We start from the raw sequence: 22,815 nt of genomic DNA, 5'->3' as shown, positions 1-22,815 counted from the left end.
TATTGATAACATTAATGTTAGAATAATTTATTTGATGAGGAAAATGTTAGAAAATCAAACAACATAATTTAGGAATCACTTTCTTTGTTAGGATGTATATACAACTATTCTAGACTTAAATATCCTTCTTTTTGTATACGGTCATCCCCATAAATAAGGTTAATGAGCATTATAACTATACAAAATTCGAATAAAAGTCAATGTTATAAAAAGAACGAAATCAAAATTGAGACACTAAACTAATAAGAACTGAAATTTCATGTCGCGCGTAAGCTACAATTAAACCTTTTATAAATTAACATTCATAACACCACTCAAAATATTATGGAGTAATTGGCACATGCGAAAAAAAAAAGTATGCCTATCTTTCACTTTCAAACTCGTCTCATCTATTCAACATATATTTTAGGGAATATATTCTTGTAGAAGCCGGTAACACAATTTTGCCAAAATAAATAAATTATTTTCTTGGCATGAAGATGTGTCTTATCCACTTGCAAAGTGTAACACTATACATGTATATAAATATAAATTTCATTTGCATTTTATATATACCATGTTATAAGACATTCCAAGCATGAAATAGAAATATGTAAAATTATAAAAAAAATATTTATTTAGACATATAAATAAATATCTATGTGGATGCATGTGCAAGTTAATTGTATATCGGTGTGCGAGTGTGGGGATACATGCCACTTGGAATGGTGCACATTCATAGAATTTGGCTATCTAGCTAATTATATATAGAGAGTAACAATTACAAATAATCAAAAATTCTATATGTCCTTAGGCCATGAATATTGCTTGTCCCCAACGTCATGAAATAAATTGGCCTTATCTGTTTTGAGGTTTGAGAGTGAAATTGTACGTGAAATTGGACCACTATATTAAAATTGTCTCAACTTATGTCTTACGTACGCCCATATACTACTCCTTTCGTTTTAAAATAGTTCAAGATTTTTTCGGTACAAAATTTAAAAAATTGATATATGAAGATTAAAGTGAATAGAACAAAATAAGAGAAAGAAAAGTTTTTGCTAAAAACAAAAAGGACTCAACTATATAGAAACAACTCAAAAGAAATACAGCTCAATTATTTCGGAACAGATGGAGTATTTTTTAACTTTGATTCTAATTACTTGATGCAGATAAAAGAATGCAAGTCCATGAGCTAAAAGTCTATGGTGCAATTAGTATATACTACTAGTATTTTCTTTATTGTGAAGAAATAGTAGCTCGCAACTTACGGACTTATAATAATTCTTTTGTGAAACAAATTAATTTTTATATATGTTCCAATAGAGATTTTGTAGTTTCTATAATTGAAATTAAATGCGTACCGAAATTGTTTTTACATCGAATTGGCAATGCATGTGAATGCCGAAAATACTACAAAAAACTTATTCTTTTAAGCACACAAAAATTGAGATGCAATTACTAGCGTTTGGAATTTTTTAAAAATAACATAATTTAGGACTCAAAAGCAAGCGCCCCTTAGTTGAGGGCAAATAATCTTAATATTTATTTTTTAGAACATTTCTATTTGTATTTCTTAATTTTAGTTGGGATATCAACAATAAAAAAAGTGAGCGTCCTTAATAATATTAAAAACTGCACTTATTCGATCTTTTTTGTTGTTGTGAATTAATGAGTTCACAATTTGATTAATTGTTGAAAACAAATTATGCATGAAGTAAGTTTTTTAGTTGTTGTGATTAAATGTACAACTCACAATATTGATTGTTATGAGTCGTAGATTTATATTCATATTTATGGAGTATTTTTGTGGGGAGTAATCAATTGCTAATTTATAAAAAAGCCACAAATTAAAAATTATAAAAGAAATACTCCTGTTGTGGATATGGGTATTTCCGGAACTGGGAAACCATTGTCATAATAATTGAGGTAAAATCAGTATCTATATACATATGGTCCTACTTAAATAAAAACATTATAATAAAATGAATAGTGAATTTTCATCCAAATAATAAAATTAATAAGTACCAGGAAGCATGATTCCATGGCCCATCAACTATTGCCTACTGCGTACTGTGGTAGGTTGTCGAGAGTCTGACGCCCAAAATATATCTAATAATTATTTTTGTCGATATAAAATCATCTTAACATAAATAATCACCTCAAGTTTTATCAAATACTTATAAAATGAAAATAGAAAAAAAAGAAGCGAAATATTTTAATAGAAAATGAGAATTATTTTATTAAATAGAAACTTATATATAAATTAATTATAGTCGATAAAAAACAATCTTAAAATTAAATAACACTACAAGTTTTATATCAAATTCATAGAGTGTTTATCTCTATCTTTTGGATCTATGTACATTTAAAATCATCTTTCATTACATGTATTGTTCGTTGCAATGCCATATTTTCCAGTAACAGTGCATACAAATAGTAATTGTTTTGATAGGAGTTGTATATTTGAAATTTCGAGAATAATTTTTATACTATATTTTTAGTGATTGTTGTGGCTTTTACGCAATGATTCATTAATATGTCAAAAATTAAAAATAACTTGATATAGGTTAAGCCCCAGATTGAACCAAAGTGTCTCAGCCAATACCGAGCGGCATGCTTTGGGCAGACGTTAATCGTCATTATCATTGCTCTTATACAAAATATATCTACTTTAGTTGAATAGTAAATGAATATTAAATAATTGTATTAGAACATAGTAAGAAGTTATATTGTATTATTATTTTGTTTTTTTATTTAATCTATAAAATAACACTGCATATTTTCATATAAAAAATTGTTTTTTAAGTATAATAAATTGAGTGAATTTTTGCATACATTATATTTTTTTGAAAAATTAATACTCCATCCGTCCAACTAAGTTGAGTCGTATTCTTTTCTGGGACGTCACAACTAAGTTGAGTCGTTTCCTATTTTGCCATAAACCAAAACATCCAATTACTCTTACTTTATTTTATCACATACTTTATCTCTCTTTATATTTTCCATTTTATTCATCATCCCACTTACTTTTCTACGCATATTCTTAATCTCTATGCCCAAAAGCTTTAACTCAATTTAGTTGGGACGAAGAGAGTATCATTTGTTTTGACATACCACGTCACATCTCGTAGTTGGAATAAAATTTCAATTAGTAAGTATAAATGTATAATAAATTAGAAAAGATTGAGATAGAATTAATAAGATGAAACAATTAGAATAGAATTAATATATTAAAAATCGAGATAAATTGATAAATTTTAAAAAATTAATTAATACTATAAACTCACTAAAGGCCTATAGGCCAAATATATTTGATCATTAACTCAAACATATACAATTAATACAAATTTTTTTTACGTATATATTAAGAACTAGATATATAATTAAAATATTTTTAAAATTAGAATTATAAAATCACTAAAAAAGTTAAATAGGAGTATATTCGATCATAATTAACCCATAAAACAACAATTACTTCAAAATTTTTATTTTATGGATTTTGGTGTGATACATTAACCCATCACAACGGATAGGTAATAAATTGAGTAGTATTAATTCCTACGTCATTGACAGACCACTATTTCCTTTGAGATATGAGATATCATTGAGATTTACTTGCAGTAATAACACACCAATTTTTCCATGTCAGATCCCACTATTTTTGTTATCTTCATCATCAAATAAATTGTTGTAGCAGTAGAGATTTGAACCTCATTAATTCAGAATTTCCAACACCTCTTTTGCACTACACGAGTATAAAACTTTCTTATAAAATTCAATAATTTATTACCCATCAAAATCAGATTTTTCGATTTATTCACGACACATTGAAAACAGTAGGTCAAAATTCAGAAGCAATTTCCAAATTTCACTATAGAAGTAGATTACTAGATAAGATGGTGAAAAGGTATGTGCACCGGCCACCAAAAATGGCTAGTCAAAACAATTACACATACTAATTTATGATTGATTATTTGCATAATCTGACTCCTATGAATGTTGTTCGGTTGAATAAATATAATTCGACTTAATTTCGTAACAATGTCCAGTAAAACTAATAATAGTCTTACAAATTTATGATTTTTCCTCTTTGTATAATTAAAATTAAACTCAATGAGATAAATAAATTCGACAAGTTAATCTAGATTTATCCGACCGACTCCTATTAATGTTATTCGGTTGAATAAATATGACTCGACTTAATAACAATATCCAGTAAAATTAATAGTACTCCTATGAAGTTATGATTCTTCCCCTTTGTATAATTAAAATACATCTCCGGATAATATAGTATTCGGGATAAGAAAAGTGGACAAGTTAATCTCGAGCAATCGAACCTTCTCGAACCACACCACTCCACGTACTATATAAGAGCCACGTCAGTGATAGTGATGACGCACCCCTATTCAGCCCGCCTCTAGATCTGATAAACTCAAACAATTCTCCTGCTTCATTTCTGTGTGTAATTTACACGCACTCGAGGTGTATCTCTCCAATGGGCGAGGTCTCTCTCTCACTCTCTCTCTGTTATAATATATTTGTATATATCCAACAAATTTGTTGGTTATTTACTTGTTTTTTTTGAATTTGGTGCAGGAAAAGCCAGCTGAGGATAAGAAGCCGGAAGCTCCGAAGGCGGTGGCGGAGGAGAAGAAAGAGGAAGCTCCGAAGGCGGCGGAGGATGGGAAGAAAGAGGCGGAGGCGCCGCCGCCGCCTCAGGAAATCGTTTTGAAGGTGTTCATGCACTGTGAGGGCTGCGCGAGGAAAGTCCGCAGGTGTCTCAAAGGATTTGAAGGTATCAATTTAATTTGAATTTGATTTCACGTAGAACTGTTAGTTTTTCATTTTGAATTGGTTTAATTAATTATTTTTTTCTATTTTTTTTTTAATTTCAGGAGTTGAGAATGTGATAACTGATTGCAGAGCGAGTAAGGTGGTGGTGAAAGGCGAGAGGGCAGATCCGATGAATGTTTTCAAGCGAGTGCAGCGGAAGAGCCACCGCCATGTCGAGCTCATTTCTCCGATTCCGAAGCCTCCGACGCCGCCGGAGGAGCCGGAGAAGCCGCCGGAGAAGGTGGAGGACAAAGCTGAGGAGAAAAAGGAGGAGGTAAGTTCAATTTCAAATCGATTTTTGAGTTTTTTTGTTGGTGAGATTCATTATTTGAGCTCTGGTTTCAATTTTGGTTGCAGCCTTCTGTGATTACTGTGGTGTTGGGGGTTTATATGCACTGCGATGCTTGTGCGCAGGAAATCAGAAAGCGCATTCTCAGAATGAAAGGTGCGCTCTCTCTCTCTCTCTCATCTTCACGCCATTGAAGCTCTGAAATTCCTTCAATTTCGATTAATTGAGAGAGAATCTAGGTCAATTGAAGAGCAATTCAACTCAAAATCAATTTAATTTGCAGGAATTGAAAGCGCAGAGGCGAATCTGGCGAACTCACAGGTCACCGTGAAAGGAATGATGGAGCCGAAAGCCCTCGCCGATTACGTCTACAAAAAAACCGGCAAGCACGCGGCGATCGTGAAGGTGGATCCAGAGAAGAAAGAGGAGGAGAAGCCGAAGGAAGAGAAGAAATCGGACGGAGAAAAATCCGACGCTAAGAAAGCGGAGGAGGACGGCAAGGAGAGCAAATCCGGCGAGGCTGGTACGGCGGCGGAGGAGGAGGATCTGAAGATGGAGCTGAGGAAGAACGAGATGTACTACAACTACTACCCGCAGCAGTTCTACCAGCAGCATAGATACGTGCACGAGCAGATGAATGCTCAAACGCAGATGTTCAGCGACGAGAATCCAAATGCATGTGTGGTCATGTAAATTTGGGGGAAGGTGAGGGGCAGAATGGGAAGAGTGTTTTGAGGGGTAAGACTGACCTTTCGCTGTGGGCAACATATGTCTTGGTGTGTGCTCCCTTGTCTTGGAAGGTGTATTCAGTAATGCATAGTATAAATCTACAGTAAGATTTGTAGAATTTTGCAAGAATTTTGTACCTTCTTTTTATTTATAATGTTTGTCGCATAATTGCTCTCAATAATACTAGTATTTTATTTTTAACTTATACTTGATCCTGTAGTTGTATATAGTGTTTGGCTTAAGTGCTTTTTTGGTCTGGTTGCAAATTTTTGAATATTAATAAACATAAAAAATGGCCTGAAAGTTTACTGTTTTTGGTGAAAGTGATCGGTTATTTTACAACTTTTAAGTGAAAAGATGGCATTTCTTTATATTTTTTAAGTTGGATTCATCATTTTTACAATTGAGCCATAAAGTTTTTGTCATAAACTATATCTAACCCTGAAATTTAGGAGGAATCGAAATTCGTTAGGTTCTATTAGTACCTCTTTTGATACTAGTATATATGTGTATATATTGTGTTCGTTTTTGGTAGTCTATTCAAAAATCTGTTGGTGGAATCCCAAATGATATGTTATTTTTCGAAATATGCATATAGAAATAATGAGTAAATGCAGGCTTTTCTTGGTATTAATTTCTGTTTCATATCTGTTTTTTCATCAATATGCATTGACATCATTAATGTTCATGTCTGTTTTTTTACATTTCTTTTAATAGATAAAATGGAGATCTTTATGTTTTTATTTTTTGTTTCATCAAATTCTCAGCATAACTATCCTTGTATTATTATTTTTTTACTTTATTGGAACCTTATGTAATGATTTTCCTTCACTTTTGGTTATCTAAATAATATCCTTATGATTAAATTAAGTTCCATAATAAATTGTAAATTTGCTAAAAGAATGAACTCGATTGCTGAAAATAGGAGGTGAAGAAAGATTATACTCTGCAATACAAAAATTAAATTAAAGCAAAATCTATGAAATACACGTTCATGAGCCCAACAAAAATGAGCAGAGTCGGTAGTGATTTCTAATTCTAATGAATCAAAATAAACCAAACGCAATAGGATTGTTGAGTTATTTGACAACCTCTCTCAACTATACATCCAAATAAATTCATTGAAGGAGATAGCAAAACGAAGAAGATTTTTTTGTTTGAACTTTAATATTAGCCTTTTTGTATAATAGTTATTTCAAATATCCAGCTAAGATATTATGTGAAATTTATTTAAATGAATAGATGATGTGTAATTTTATATATAACGAAAATGACCAATTTTATTAAATAAGAATATAATAATATTAAATATAAAAGTACAAATACTTGCTCAAATAAAAAAATTTATACTGTATCTAATAAAATAAAAAATTAAAAGAAGAAAGACATATGTATTTTGCCTAATCACATATGTCAGTTTATGATTTGAGCATCATTCCTACAATTATAGACAGCTCCTGCCAGAATAATCTTACTAGTATTTTAGTCATATAGTTATAGCAAAATGAATATTGGATATATTGTGAATAGAATATCCCCCAATTATTATCCTATATTCCAAGTGACATTTACAGTTAATAATTAATGACTTTGCTTTTTAGAAAGGCCCGTAAATAGTATTATAATATGGGCGTTACATACATCATAAATACAAAAAGTAACATACTAGTAGTACTAATATTTAACAAATTTTCTTCTCAGTAATAATTGCATATTTTGGATTTGACCACCTCTCCTTCATTCATATTGCTACTTCATTCATATTCATCGGTTCTAAGTACTCTGAATTATGATGATTTTATGGACTCATCAACGTCCATCCATTTTCATCATCATAATCATCATGGTCATCATACTATATATTATAGCTCCTCGACTATGATGCTCCCCTACTCCTAATTGCTATAACAAGAGAGGCAACTCAAAAGTTTATTATGATATGAGATCTATTCTACATTTTGAGGTCATAACTTTGACAATAATTTTTTGAGTAATCTACATTTAGTCACTCTTTATAGAACACTAGATGCAACCCCAATCTTGGAGTATAATTGTATCTAATGAATTTTTTCAATAAAAGTCTCTTATCCAAAAGATAGAATCCAAGCCAACCTCTCCCTTTATTTACAAAGGAGAGATCCCACTCTTTAGTACAAATACGAAAGAATCTTTAAGAATTTGTTATGATGCAATAAGCTGTTTAACTATAATCCAACTTGTGATTGTACTCTTTCACATGCATGACAGTATCCATATATATCATACAAAAGCATCTCAATCATTTCGTTACCTACTTTTCGGAATTCCCTAATTTTTACTTACCATTGGACCACATCAAATTCACCCTCAACTTTTAATCTTTATGGGTTTTTTTCACATTTAGGTCTTATACTAATGAGTGTGATATAGTATGAAATAAAAGTCCTAACTTTGTTAAGAAGAAAGTCTAAGGGTGTCCAATTGTGGCGGCATGCCCAAGCCACCAAAACTTGGCCCTTCCCAAAAAAACTTGGCGACCACAACGGTGGAAGTCCAAGGGCCGTGGCTCTCAGCCCCCTGCAGTAGAGGGTCGCGCCTCGCGCCCAAGGGCATCGGCTGGGCTGAGCACGCGCCTCTCCCATGGGACCCCCCTACCCCCGCCGCGCCTCCTCGCACCTCTAGCAGTGGGCGGCCGCGCCTGAGCCACCTCCGGGTCGAGGGCCGCGACCCTCCCACCGTGGACACTCTAAGCAGCACACGATATATCAAAGACTATTCAAGAGCCTAAAAAATCAACTACTCAAAATAGTAGAAGGTCAATCAAAGTATGACAAAAGATTAGCTAAAAGAAAAACAACTCATGAGCAACACCAAACTCGAAGATAAACACACAATCATTATTCATTAAAACAAATAAATAAAATAGCAAGATACAAGAAAGGCAATCCAGTTTGTCATGGTCCATAACAATAGAAGTCAATCCAGTTTGACATGATATACAGTTATATAAACACTAATTAATTAATCTGAATATATTTTCATTTATTTCGGAGTTATCAACATATGTGTAAATTAATAAAATGCTATGGGTTGGTTTTGGGTTCAGGCTAAAAAAATGAATTGTACAATTTTTCCAGAAGGAGTTTTAATTAGTAGTACTACTCCTAAATAGTGTTGGAATCTTTTAGAAGACAAAAAGAATAGTTTTAAGTTTTGCCTTAAACGTGGTGTATTTCTATTAATGAATTGGTTAGACATTGATCTTGATATTTAACAAACACGATGGTCACATTTTTCATGTGATGGAAATTGGTTTGTTTACCGAACTCGAACAAATAAATTTTTCTTACTAATATATGTTGTAGACTATTAAATTAGTAAACTATATAGAAACAGGATGGGATGAATGAATGACAAATCCCAGTTTCATCTTGTTTTTTTCGCTCGATTTAGACTATATGAACCTCAAATTTTTTCCAAAATTAAAGACAATGAATCCGAACTACCGGATGAAAATCAGCTTTTTCATCGAAATGATTAAAGCCTGAAATTTTGCAACTACCATTAGAAGATCTATAAACTGAATATAGTAGAATAATCTGAAATTACATAATTCTGCTACATTTATTGGTAACATCCTCTTATATTACTATATTAGTGTCATTACTTTTTTAGAAAAATGTTTTAGAGACATAATGTCTCCAAGCCATAATGTCATAATGAGGTTAAAATTGTAATCTTATAACTATATTACTTCCTCCGTCCCGCTTTAAGAGTCCCGATTGATAAATTTTGGACGTCCCGTTTTAGGAGTTCCGATTGAGATAAATTAATAAAAAATACCTACAAATTGTTAAAAATGGGTACAATTAATAAAAAAGTATTAAAAGTGGGTCCTGATATCCACTACAATATTTATTTATTAGACACTCAATTAAAAGTGGGTCCCAACATCCACTACAATATTTATTTATTACACATTCAAACACTTTTTTGTTTTTTTCTTAAAACATATGTCCGACATTTTGTTACACACTTTTTTACATCTACCATTTTGCCCCTACATCTTAAAAAAGCAACTATGTGCATAATGGAATTTTAATTATAATCTTAAATAAGGATGTGCTAGCTTAACTATGGAATATATATAAATGTGGAAGATATGAATTAAAATAAAAATATATACCTAAAGAAGTTAGAATATTAGAGAAATGTGACCCACATTTTGTTACACACTTTTATAATTTTTTAAATGTAATTCACTTCAAATTTTTGTAATCCCTTTATAATACAAAAGATAAAAGTATAAGAAAAATTTTATCAATTTCACCTATTCTTTTGTTTGAAAATGAAAATATAATAAAATAAATATTTTTCAAAAATTAAAAATTCTAATGCATTAATAATTTTATAAAAATACTAATTCTTTTGGTTATGTCATTTTGGTCCATTCACTGTAATTAGTAGTATCATTTTTATTTATGGAAATTTGTTCTTAATTTTTTCTCTTTCTCTCTCATAATTTATTCATTAAGTTTTGGAACATTACGTTGAATATCGTTGAAAAAACATAATCACAAGCTTTTCCGTCTATTTAATCATAGTAATTTCATGGTATAAAGTTAATTCTTTAATAATAAAATAATTTATTATGAATGACTATTAAATGAGTAAGTTTTTAATACCAATAAAATAAATAGACGTGGATGACTACTAAGAAGTCAAATTTTAAAAGTGATTTAATACCCATAAAATAGTTAGATCAAAAGACTTGATTATTTTGTTTGATAATAATACTAAGAAATTAATATATATGTGTATAACTATTTTTATAATTTAGAATTTTAAGAATTATCTAATAATAAAATAATTAGTTGCTATTGATTACCATTAGATGAACAATTCAATTGAAAAGTTAATTTTTATATTAGTGTTTGAATAAAATAAAATAAGAATTTTCATTTGAAGGTAAACCAATTCAAATCCTTTTATATTATGCAAAATTAAAGAGGATTATTAACGACTTAATTATAATTCCCCAAAGTTATTGAAAGTTAATAATTAATGTGCTTTGATTGGACTTTCCTTTTATATTCAAACGGATCTAATTTCCTTTCTTTTGAAATAAGGGTATATTAGTCCATATATGAATTATTCTTATGGCAAAAAAGCATAGGGGCATCATGGCATTGAGACATCATATCTCTAAATCACGCCTCATTTTTTTTATGACACTTATTTGGTTGACTTACAATTCTTCCAAAATCACTGCTACAACAATTTGTTGTGGTGCAATTAGTATATATTGTAGGCTATTCACTAAAAAAATCGGCCAAGGACCCATTTTAATGCAACGATGCTGATTTATATTTCTAAATATGTCACTAATACTTTAAAAATGTCTTCATTTTTTTTGTCTCAACTAAAAGTAGAAAATACAAATATAATCTATATAAAAGATATATACTTCTATAAAACTGAAATAATTTGGCCTGATCAACTTTCAAACAGTTTATATTGCATCCTAAATTATGATTATTTTCAAATTTTCTCACGCAAGTGATCGCGTCTATTTTTGTGTCCTTAGGTAATATTGTCTATATTTCTTTTTATTTACTTTTCCTGTATAACTATAATAATCTTTAAATAATTATCATATTACTATAACCACTAACTATAAAAAATACTTTTCACTTTCCATACAGTACATAATTTGCAATACAAATTATTGACAATATTCCCAAGTAATCAAATTAATATGAAAAAATATGGAGAGTTTAGAGTACTTGTAATACAAATAATTTGCAACATTTATTCAGAAAAATTAAAGGAAAATAAAAATAAAAAAATTAGATATTGTGACGAGGTTTTTTGAACTGCCAGGCCGATCTTGCTCGAACGATCTCAGCCTTATCCTCTTCCATGCGCAGCAAATGTGTGCATTCTAACATTTTTTGGTCTTCTCCGTTGACTGTGATGGTGGTCAACGACTCGAGGAGGTTTGACTGTCGACACTCCCGTCTGTATTCTAAGGTCATCGACGTCATGTTGTAGTCTTCAAGCACATTTATAGGCACGCTCTGTCACCCAAAAATGATGTATACATAAATTTGAAAACATACCCGAACCTGCTCGGTACCGCAGTTTTATCGAGCAATTACCAAACATCTATTTGCTCGGTAATTGGCTTTACGGTACTTGCAAGAGCACTTACTGAGTACAAGACCAATAAATTACTACTTGGTAAATGACTTGTTCCTCTAATCGACCACCATGATACAATATTCGATCGCTAAGCTCGTGTTTTTGGCAGTGTTTTATAGTAAAATTAATAAAATAATAAAAATGAAATAAAATAGTAGTATTTCCTAGCGGCTGAACAAAGAAGAAAAAACGAGGCATCTAATGGCAAACAAAAGAGTATATTTAATAGTGGAATTATATATAGTATGTGGATATTACCTCCAAGAGCCAGCCGAAGTATTTGACATTGTTTACATGTTGATTTGCATCCATATCGCTCCATCGTGGCTGCATTAATTTGCGTTAATATGAATCACATATTGGGTGAGCATATATATATATATATATATATATGGGTGCAATCATATCATAACTCATATTTATGTGATAACCTAATAATCCTATCATTTTATGAGTCAAAAGTATCATTTTTACTAAAAATGATATTTATACACGATAAAATAATATTTTTTCAGCATGCATAAAATGATACTTTTATTCCATAAAATGAGGGTTATTAGGTTATCACCATAAATATGAGTTATGATATGATCACATCCTTTTATATATATATATATATATATATAATAAATTAGATAATGAAATGCAATTTAATCGATAAGACGATTCTCCTCGATCTATTTTATATAGAGAGAGGGCTGAATAGAGTACTAATCAAGAAATTGAACTTACAGCCAAACCATTGTGGATTCTTTGAGCAGTTTGATCGGTAAGCTTTTCAATTTTATGGGTATCGGAATTCTGAGGTGTGATTGCTACCTTGTTAAGGTAAAAAGGCTGTATCTCTTCCCTCACTGCATCTGGGATTTTGCTTACCCTTCTTGTTTCTCTATTCATGTTCACCCAATTACTGCACAAATTATTACCATTTCAGTTCTTGCATATATAAAAAGCCATATAGTTTGGTGATCATTTATCCCAAATTTTGAAAAATCAATTGGAAAAACCTTAAACTTCAGACATGATCACATGAGTTTGTTCAACGGCGAAAAAGTTTGGTGAAATTATATTTTGTAGTATGAAAACATATGTAGAAGTCGTCGTCGGTGAATAAAACGATGTTGTCTATTCATAAGGAAATCGGTGTCATCCAATCTCGGGAAAACAATACATTACACATAGACGGCCATATTTTTTTTGCCATGGGATATAATAGTGAACAAATCAAAACTTAATGGTTTTTAAATTGAGAGACGACCAAATCTTATGGTTTTTTTGGACAATTTCTGTTGTAGCCCGCCAGGTACGTACCTGGTGGCTCTGCTTATGATTTTGTTGGTGTTGTAGTCTCGAATAATCCAATCGCGGCGCATCCCGTTTTTACCGCCTGCATCCACCCAAGTGTCGACCACCACAACATCTCCCCTGCGACACCAATCATTTTTTATATATCTATATCTAGAGGGGTAAATAAATGCAAATTACTCCCTCCGTCCCCCATTAATTGTCAACTTTTGTCATTTTCGTCCCCTATTAATTGTCCACTTTCACTTTTACCAGAAATGGTAAGGATGACCCACATTCCACTAACTTATTTCACTCACATTTTATTATAAAATTAATAAATAAAAGTGGGACACATATTTCCACTAACTTTTTTAACCCACTTTACTTTATATTTTTAAAACCCGTGCTAGAACAAAAATAGACAATTAATGGTGGACGGAGGGAGTACATATTATATCATGCAAGCTCCAAACAATAATCTGGATGATTAGATGTCAACGTATTACAAAAATGTCAACTAAACAAAGTCTTTAGTAATGATTTGAATCATTTAAAAGAGTATATATTCGAATTAAAGAAAAAGATAGCCCTTTTCTAGGGTTTTTTTTCCACAATCAATCAATATAGGGTTTGATAAATTTACCAAGAGCTATACTCATCAACTTGGATGTTTATACGCGTGACAGCCCAGATAAGCTTCCTGATGCTCATCTCCCGCGTCGCGCCGAAGCCGTTCCCTGCCACCCCGGCGCTCGACACGTGGTTCAGAGCCGTCTCCTTCAATCCAAATTCATGCATACATGTAAGAAAAATCATGACATGCACGTGCAAAACGTGATTAATTAATTCACCTGCAGCAGATTCATTAGTGTTTCCATGGTGGCGGTTTTATCCGGTCCGGTCTCGTAAGACCGGATAACGAACGTTTGCCGGTACACGAACCGGTCCTCCGCCAAAAACCCGCCTAGCAAATACCCGCCGTTCGCCTCCGCTTCCCCGCCTTTATCCCTTAAAGGCGTGTGAGTCATCCTCATGTTTACGTTGTTCGCCTTCATCTTCACGCATCCGCTCCTCCTCCAGCCGCGGTTGAACTGGACCGGGCCCACGCTCGTTGAATGATTGTCGCGGAGGCGGAGGGCCGCGGCCGCGGTTTGTATGGAAGCCATCATTTTCTACTAATCTTTGCTTCACAACATTCCAATTTGGTGGAGAGTTTTGGATTTTTCAATTAATAATGTAGGTGATCTACTCAAATTAATCCTAATTTGACAAGGAATTAATTAACATAGGAGTTGGATTACGTTTGATGAAGTGGAAGGTTGTAAAAAGAAAGAAATGGGCGTTTGGTGTTGAACAACTTATTTGAGGGTGGAGGAGAAACTACATTGAGTTTGGACGCTTAATTTCCTAACCTTTTTTATTTGTCCTTATTTATTTCAATGAATCAATTTGGGGTGTGTATTAATTATTGGTTATGATCAGATGTGTGACTATTATGAGTTTACCAATATCATGTGTGTGCGCATCATATTTCGCAATATAATAATTGTAAAAAAGGATATGACTTCTACTTTTTTTTACAATGGCACGACTCAAAATCAAGGTGTGCCTATATTATTATTCCGAGAGTATCAACAACGTCGTGAGTGTATTCGTACGTGATATAAGAACGTCCATTGTTAAATCCAGTAAGATCTAGTCAAAGAGATAGGGCAATTTTTTTTTTTCTTTTCTTTATTGAAATTATTAGGATATTTAATTATATTTTCTTGTGTGTGATTTTATTTTATTCTGTTTAATTGTATAATGTTGTGATTTTAGTGATATTCATATTGTTCTGATTTAAGAAGATGCATATGATTTTTTAAGGACTAAGTGCAATTACATGAAAGGTGGGTTGGTCTACAGTCTGGCCCAATGGGCTGTAATTTAACTAACACAAGTAATAGAATAACTAAGGCCCATATCAACTTTTAGCCCATCCTTGAAGGGATTTTAAAACTTTACAGAGCTCCTCTATGGGGAAGATAGCCGTCGCGGCCGGGTTGAGATGGGACAGGGGTGCGGATGCCGGTGGGGTCGGAGGCCGATGGAAGTCATCCCTTGGCAGTTCTCCAATGCGTGCTGTGGGGTATATAATTCGAACAACACCTACACATAATATAAACAAAAAATGTCACAATTCTATTAAGTTATATTGAATTTTACACATATACATCTTAACTAGTTGGATAGAACTTGATAACATAATTGTTTCAAAGATGATGGAGGCATCTATTGCTATATGTCGACCACCGACGTTGTCCCCATCACTACTTTCCGATAAAACTTGAATTTACAAAATTAATGTTAATTAAATATTTAGGATCCAAATACATTGCTACTATACAATGTAATCGTTTCAAAGTTATGTGATGGTGGCATACTGGCATTACAGTAGATCAATGGTGTCCCCATTATTATTTTTCCATATATATATAAAAATAAGACTCATGCCCATTAAACAATGGAGGATTAAAGATAAATATACATAAATTGCATATATACATAATATTTTTAAAATTTGGATTTAATTGAGTTGAATTATGAATTAGTTTTGTTATTTGTTTATATTATTATGTAGCAATAAAAAATAAATGATACTATGAAAGTTTATGTCAAATTTATAGTACATTAATATGAGCTTGATTCGAATTAATTACACAATATTTAGTAAAAACAATTTCTTAAATATTTATATATTTAAGTTAAAATTTCAATTTTTTTAGATTGTTAAAAAATGATTAATATGTACTTTATTTTAGATAAATTAATATTTATAAATCAATTTTTAACGATAAATGTTGAAAAAGTTTGATTGTGTATGTAGTACAATTTATATACATATATCACTAAATATATTTTAAATTGCAGACTTAAAATTGAATGGGAGTAATTTAAACTTTGACTCGAATATATAATTGAAATATTAAATGTCCAAACTCCCCCAATTAAAACGAAGTAAAGAGAATTAAAAGCGAACTACACCGAGTAGACAAATAGTGAATACAAGAACATAAAAAGCATGGGAAGAAAATAACTCCGTTCAAAAATCATTACAATTAGATTAGATTTGCCAAGCACAAGAAACCACGTGTCACCGACCTTCTGCATCGACTCCTGCAACACGTGGCATCTGTCTGGGAACTCACAGCCCCTCTCCACAAATCTCTAACCAAATTCGCTTTTCATTTCTTTGGAATGAAGAAATCATCATGGTCTACTAAATTAATCTAATGTCAAATCCTGATTAAATAGTACTACTCTCCCATTCCTACATAAACTGGAGTTCAAGTTAATTTTACTATAAATAATAATACTCCATAAAATAGGTAATTAGTTTCAATGGTGCTCTAAAATTAATTTTATTTTGATTTTGAACAAAAATAACCTATTTTAGATTATACTAAAACAAAATTAATTTTTTTTTTAGTTTTGCAAATAAAAATGACATAATATAAGAATTTTTTTAAAAATTTAATATAAAATTAAAATCATATTTATTATAGTAAATTTAAATTTAGTATAAATGATTAAGATACTAAATACCAAAATACTCGTAAATTTTGAACTGACACAGGCGGTGCTAAACATCGTTTGCCACGTTAAATCGCAGATCTGATGCCGCTTGTCTATCCGCCACGTGTCCCTAAGTTTAATTATAGTAGTATTTAATTATTTTATAGACGTGAAGAGATTTATGAGGTAATTATCCACCTTAATATTTTGTCCCAATCCACACTCTAGAATGTGCATATAAAAAGTAGAGTGAAACAGAGACAAAATCAATCTTATAAATCACTTTTCCAACTCAAAACAAATACTACTCTACTTTAGTTCATTGGTGTGAAGTGAAGATACAAGCATGAATCGTTTCTGGACTTTGCTCACCTACCTTCATTCTTTGGCTGGGTAACTTTATATGTTTAATTTCATATTTTTGTATTTTTCCCATTTTCACTATGGTAAAAATGACAAATATGTTGATGAATTTACTGGTCAATGTTGGTTCAGGCCAGGGGTGATGCTACTCTACCCATTGTAAGTGTATCTTTAGTCTATGAACAAGATCGGATTTCTTGTATAATGTTTAAAATCAGTTAATTTGATGAGAGTGTTGGGTAATTTTTTTTGTTCAGATATGCATCAGTTGTGGCAATTGAGAGCACATCAAAAGTTGATGATGAGCAGTGGCTTGCTTATTGGATTTTGTATTCCTTTCTCACTCTTATGGAAATGCTAATCCAACCTCTTTTGGAATGGTATGTTTAAACTTTTCTCGTCTTCTAAAAATAATCCAACTTCTATTTTTTCGAACCTTTTACTACATATATTAATTACACTATTAATTAATTATATGGATCTCACTACCATCCTGATGCGACACGGCAAATGTTGGTTGTGTTGTTATCGGATCAATTTCGTGTCTGATTTTTGTGTTGATGTCAGAAATTGTCAGCTCTAATTGATAGATAAAAAAAAAAAAAAAAAAAAATTGCAGGATACCGATATGGTACGATTTGAAGCTAGGATTTGTGGCATGGTTGGTTCTACCACAGTTTAGAGGGGCTGCTTTCATATATGAGAAATTTGTTAGAGAAAAGCTCATCAATAAATATGGAGGGGGCCCACGTCAGGCCAAGGGCAAGAGCAAATTTGTAGATTATGTAGCTACAAACAAGGTACTCCTACTTGGTACTAGTAAAAATGTTAAAAATGTGTACTGTAATAATATCAGTAGTAGTAATTGTTTTGGATTGATTTATGGGAATTTGTGTTTGACACAGGGAGAGCAGGAAGCTTACTAGTGAATACTGAAGGAGAAGAAACAAACTGACTTTGATTTTAAATTTCCTCTTCACCTTGTCTTTTTTTTTTTTTTTTTCACTTTTTCTTTTTCTTTTTCTTTTTGTTTTTCTTTTTCTTTTTCTGAGCTGCTGTGTATTGTATGTATGAAACGAACCTAATTTAGTAATTTTAGTTGATGGGTGCATTGTAAATTAGAGTGGCTGTTGCCTGTTAAGATTTCTACTCTCTGTTCTTCCAAGTTCCAAATTCTACTTTGAGATGATTGGATCGACGAAGAATTTGTCTGTGGTGTGATTGCTCACATGATCCAAAAACTGAATCATTACAAAATTTCTTAGCTTCACAAATAACCCAATTTTATGCGTAATTTGTTTTGAAAAAACGTGACACTGACTAAAACTTAATCAGGTGTGATTATACTTATACATATGACCATTTGCTATAATACCAGCAATCAAATTCCCTCTTCATTTGGCAATTTGCTCTAATAAAATCTCACACAAATTCCCTCTTTCCAGACAATACAATCATGTCCATAAGTTTCTTACTAGGGTTGGCACGGTATGGTATACCGCACCGAGAATGTCATACCGCATACCGTACCGTAAATTGCGGTATGACTAAATGCCATTCCTATACCTTACCAAATTTTTGCGGTATACCAAAAATTCGGTATGTCAAAATTTGAAAACCTTTATCTTACCGATATTTTCGGTATGCCGTACCGTGTTGCGGTATACCGCGGTATACCGCAAATCATACCTGTTTGATATATAAAATATTGAAGAATTGAGATTTAGAATTAGGACAGAATAATGAATTTTGCTACTGCTTTACAATTATGCCTCTAATCTTTCTTTAGTTTTAAAAATATAAATATTATAATTTTATAAATAATATATATATTAAAAAAATATATTTATTTACGGTATATACCGTAATTTTGCAGTACATACCGTAATTGCGGTATGATGCGGTGTACCGCGGTATATGCAAAATCCATACCTTTACCGTACCTTAATCTACCGGTAAGGTATCATACCGTACCGAAAAGTGCGGTATACCGAAAATTCGGTATTTTCGGTATTTTTTCGGTATGATAAGTGCGGTATTTCGGTATTTCGGTATGTTTTGCCAGCCCTATTTCTTACACTTAAACCCCTCCGCTCTTCTAGTCATTCAAGAAAATCTTCACGAATTGCAAAAAAAATCCTCAAAACAAAATAAACTAATTATAAAACTATCCTAAGAAAGTGCAAAATAAACCAATAAAACACAATATTGAATAGGCCAAGCATATTTAGTAGAAAATTAGTCCAGATCCATATCTCGCCCTGCCCGTCAGGCCCAAGATACAGATGGTTCTATGTTGAGCCGAACTACTTAATAATAAAAATCCAAGCCCATCCATGACCTAATTATATTGGGCTTTGGCTATGATAGCTCCAAAATATGGAACTACCTTGGGCCAGATTATTTTAATTGGCCAAAATAAATAAACACAATAACAATATCAACAGACTAGAGTTCTTATTTTTCACGTGTTACTACTATAATATTTTGTCATCCCTCGTAATCAGCAAATTAAAAATTACCCAACTTGTCTGCCTTGTCCTTGAATCAATAATTTTTTTATAGGATAAATTTATTTTATTATAAACATCTGAAAGTCTTGATTTTGAAATAGCTAGAAGATGATAAATACACCATAATTTGAAATATTAATGAAATTTGAAATGAAGAAAGAAAGAGAAAGATGAGTTTTGGGATTGGGAAACGGCACCGCTTCATGCACCAAAATACGTGTCATTCTCCAAACATGCATGATGCATCACTCCCATATATATACTCATCATCATCATCTCCAATTTCCGATCATTCTCCACAAATTGCAACGATGCTAGAACTAATCCACGCCTTCCTCAACCTAACTCTTCCCCCAGTTACCTACTTCTCCCTCATGCTTTTCCTCCCACCTTTCCAAATCTTCAAGTTCTTCCTCTCCATCTTGGGCGCCCTCTTCGCCGAAGACATCTCCGGCAAGGTCGTCGTCATCACCGGCGCCTCCTCCGGCATAGGCGAAGTAATTATCCAATCCAACTACCTAATTGCAAAAGTATACTCCCTAGTAATTAATTTGAATTTGAATTTGAATTTGCAGAGCCTTGCATACGAGTATGCTAAGAAGGGGGCGTGCTTGGTTCTGGCGGCGAGGAGAGACAAGAGCCTGCAGGAGGTGGCCGACACAGCGCGGTATCTCGGATCGCCGGAGGTCGTGGTTATTCGCGCTGATGTGTCCAAGGTCGACGACTGCAGGAGGGTTGTTGATCAAACTATGAATCATTTTGGAAGGCGTAAGATTATTTCTTTTCTTCTTCACTTTTTTTTTTAAAGACCGCGTCGCAGAGTGTGTTTTGGTAATTAATGGTAATGGTAAATATAAATTTTAAAGACCGCGTCACATGAGTGTGTTTTGGTAATGGTAATGGACTCTGGTCACTCTATCACTATGTTAATACACGCACACTAGAGACATAAGAGTGTGTTTTAGTAATGAGTTAACTTGATCAATGCAGTGGATCATCTGGTCAATAATGCTGGAGTGACATCAGTTGCGATGCTAGAAGAAGTCGACGATGTTACTGATTTCAGAGCAATTATGGTAAGAAAGTACTACTATTTTAAGTTTTAGTATATTAACAAATACTCCCTCGTCCATATCTCGTTCTCTGTGCGATATACTGCATTTGTCCATAAAATAGTCTTGATAGTGCAAACGCAGACACAGAGTTTTAATCTAAAATTGGTGGATTTTAATGTAAAAATTGGTAAAGAAAAGGAGAGAAAAAAATGAGATGATTAATAAAGTTAAGTGAACAATAAAATACAATTGCCATAGTATTGAAGGAATAGTGTTCTCTAAGTGAAGTGTCAAGTGTTGGACATGATTAGTTTAAGAAAATGGTACTTAGTGAGCTAAGTGGACACATGAAATTTAAAGATGGACATTAAAATTGAGAATAAATAAAGTAATGACTGAAAAAAGATAACAAATTAAATTGGAAGAATTAAAAATGTTGATTTTTGACCAAAAAAAGGATAAATCACAATTTAGAGGGGTAATCTTTAGAGTATGAAAGATTAAAATGTTGGTTTTAGATAAAAGAAGAAATTATTTAGGAAAGTTGGGACATCTTGTGTTTTCGTTGGACAATCTTCTGATGAAGGATCACCAAATTCATAGAAAGGGAATATTTTGATTTTCGAAATGATTCAACGAATGTGGAATGGGAAAATAAGTAACTGATTGTTGGTGTGGTGCAGGATGTAAACTTCTGGGGGTCTGTATACATGACTCGATTTGCTGCACCCTATCTTCGCCACAGTAGAGGCCGAGTCGTGGTGCTTTCGTCTTCCGCATCATGGCTGCCTGCACCCAGGATGAGTTTTTACAACGTCAGTATCTCACATCACTCTAATAAAATGGAACCATTATATAAATCTCATAGACTATTTTACCCTTTGCAGGCAAGCAAAGCGGCAATGGCACAATTCTTCGAGACACTACGGGTGGAGTTTGGACCGGAGATAGGCATAACCCTAGTCACACCCGGATTCATAGAATCCGAACTCACTCAGGGCAAATTCTTGACAAAGGGTGGCCGACTCGAAGTTGATCAGGACATAAGAGATGTAAGTTGTGTATCTACTTTCATCAATCAAACATTGAAAGAAAAGTTTAAATTTTTTCAGTCTTTAATTTTCTCTAAAAAAATTAAAATTTTCCTTTTATTTTCTCTATTAGTCTTTTATTGTAGTATTCCACATTATAGTAGTATTATTTATAACCGGTGGTGGTTATGAGGTGCAGGTGCAAGTGAGCGTGATTCCGATTGAGAGGGCGGATAGCTGTGCGAAGGCGATAGTGAGGAGTGCGGTGAGGGGGGAGAGGTACCTGACGGAGCCGAGGTGGTTCAGGATGACTTATCTGTGGAAGATATTTTGCCCGGAGGTGTTGGAGTGGATGTATAGATTGTTTTACATCGGGAATCCGGGGTCCGCGGATGCTGAGCCACTTAGTAAGAAGCTTGTGGACTACAGCGGAGCTAAGAGTCTGCTCTATCCGGAGTCGGTTTATGTGGCACAGCCTAAGAGAGATTAGGTAGACATCCATTTACATGTCATGTTTCAATAATATTTACATCATGGGTATTTTCAATAATGTAGACTTGTTCAGATCATGGATTTTTAATCTTTTTTTCTAAATTGACCTAAAATCGCATATCTTGAGCTTATAATCATCATCAAAGTCCGAGGAAGCAACATTCTGGGTAGACTCTCAGCAAAAAAAATTCCGGGTATTTTAATGCTCCAATAATAAATAGTAGAGTAGTAGTAGTATATATAAAATTTAGTTACTCAAAAATTAATATCAGTTACTTTTTTATTTTTGACTAATTTCATTATTTTGGTAAAAATAATATTATGAATTTCTATTTCTTTAGATAAATGGTACTATAATTTAAATTCCATTTTCTAGCAATTTGATTTTTCAGAGTTTGGTGTAAAATGTAACACTACTATAAAATGAATATTGGACTGTGCAATAGAATTTGAAAAACTATAATAGATGTTGTACAAATATTTAATAACAAAATGTTCTC

At 32.5% G+C, this 22,815-nt stretch overlaps 4 protein-coding genes across 4 annotated transcripts; 3 read left to right on the top strand and 1 right to left on the bottom strand.

Annotated features, from left to right (window-relative positions):
• The first annotated feature begins 4,335 nt into the window (after window positions 1-4,335).
• On the top strand, window positions 4,336-6,034 carry LOC125201937 (heavy metal-associated isoprenylated plant protein 7-like). The gene is made up of 5 exons (XM_048100237.1): window positions 4,336-4,486; window positions 4,579-4,777; window positions 4,878-5,089; window positions 5,173-5,260; window positions 5,388-6,034. The coding sequence occupies exons 1-5, from the start codon at window positions 4,478-4,480 to the stop codon at window positions 5,795-5,797; spliced, it is 918 nt and encodes a 305-aa protein (XP_047956194.1). The 5' UTR covers window positions 4,336-4,477; the 3' UTR covers window positions 5,798-6,034.
• Window positions 6,035-11,572: 5,538 nt separating this feature from the next.
• LOC125206644 (palmitoyl-acyl carrier protein thioesterase, chloroplastic-like) lies at window positions 11,573-14,552 on the bottom strand. Its single transcript, XM_048105916.1, has 6 exons — window positions 14,155-14,552; window positions 13,947-14,080; window positions 13,328-13,441; window positions 12,749-12,926; window positions 12,275-12,343; window positions 11,573-11,892 (listed from the first exon to the last, which is right to left on the bottom strand). The coding sequence occupies exons 1-6, from the start codon at window positions 14,470-14,472 to the stop codon at window positions 11,662-11,664; spliced, it is 1,044 nt and encodes a 347-aa protein (XP_047961873.1). The 5' UTR covers window positions 14,473-14,552; the 3' UTR covers window positions 11,573-11,661.
• A 2,558-nt stretch (window positions 14,553-17,110) lies between these two features.
• Window positions 17,111-18,345, top strand: LOC125201831 (HVA22-like protein e). The gene is made up of 5 exons (XM_048100093.1): window positions 17,111-17,254; window positions 17,357-17,383; window positions 17,482-17,604; window positions 17,844-18,024; window positions 18,130-18,345. Exons 1-5 carry the CDS (start codon window positions 17,208-17,210, stop codon window positions 18,148-18,150), a joined length of 399 nt encoding a protein of 132 aa, XP_047956050.1. The 5' UTR covers window positions 17,111-17,207; the 3' UTR covers window positions 18,151-18,345.
• Window positions 18,346-20,021: 1,676 nt separating this feature from the next.
• LOC125205282 (11-beta-hydroxysteroid dehydrogenase A-like) lies at window positions 20,022-22,419 on the top strand. The gene is made up of 6 exons (XM_048104123.1): window positions 20,022-20,234; window positions 20,313-20,505; window positions 20,728-20,813; window positions 21,476-21,607; window positions 21,680-21,844; window positions 22,023-22,419. The coding sequence occupies exons 1-6, from the start codon at window positions 20,049-20,051 to the stop codon at window positions 22,311-22,313; spliced, it is 1,053 nt and encodes a 350-aa protein (XP_047960080.1). The 5' UTR covers window positions 20,022-20,048; the 3' UTR covers window positions 22,314-22,419.
• The last annotated feature ends 396 nt before the right edge of the window (window positions 22,420-22,815 follow it).

This window comes from Salvia hispanica, chromosome 1, assembly GCF_023119035.1.
Source record: "Salvia hispanica cultivar TCC Black 2014 chromosome 1, UniMelb_Shisp_WGS_1.0, whole genome shotgun sequence".
Lineage (NCBI taxonomy): Eukaryota > Viridiplantae > Streptophyta > Magnoliopsida > Lamiales > Lamiaceae > Salvia > Salvia hispanica.
Note: the sequence above shows the minus strand (reverse complement) of the source record. Positions and strands in the feature narration are given on the sequence as shown.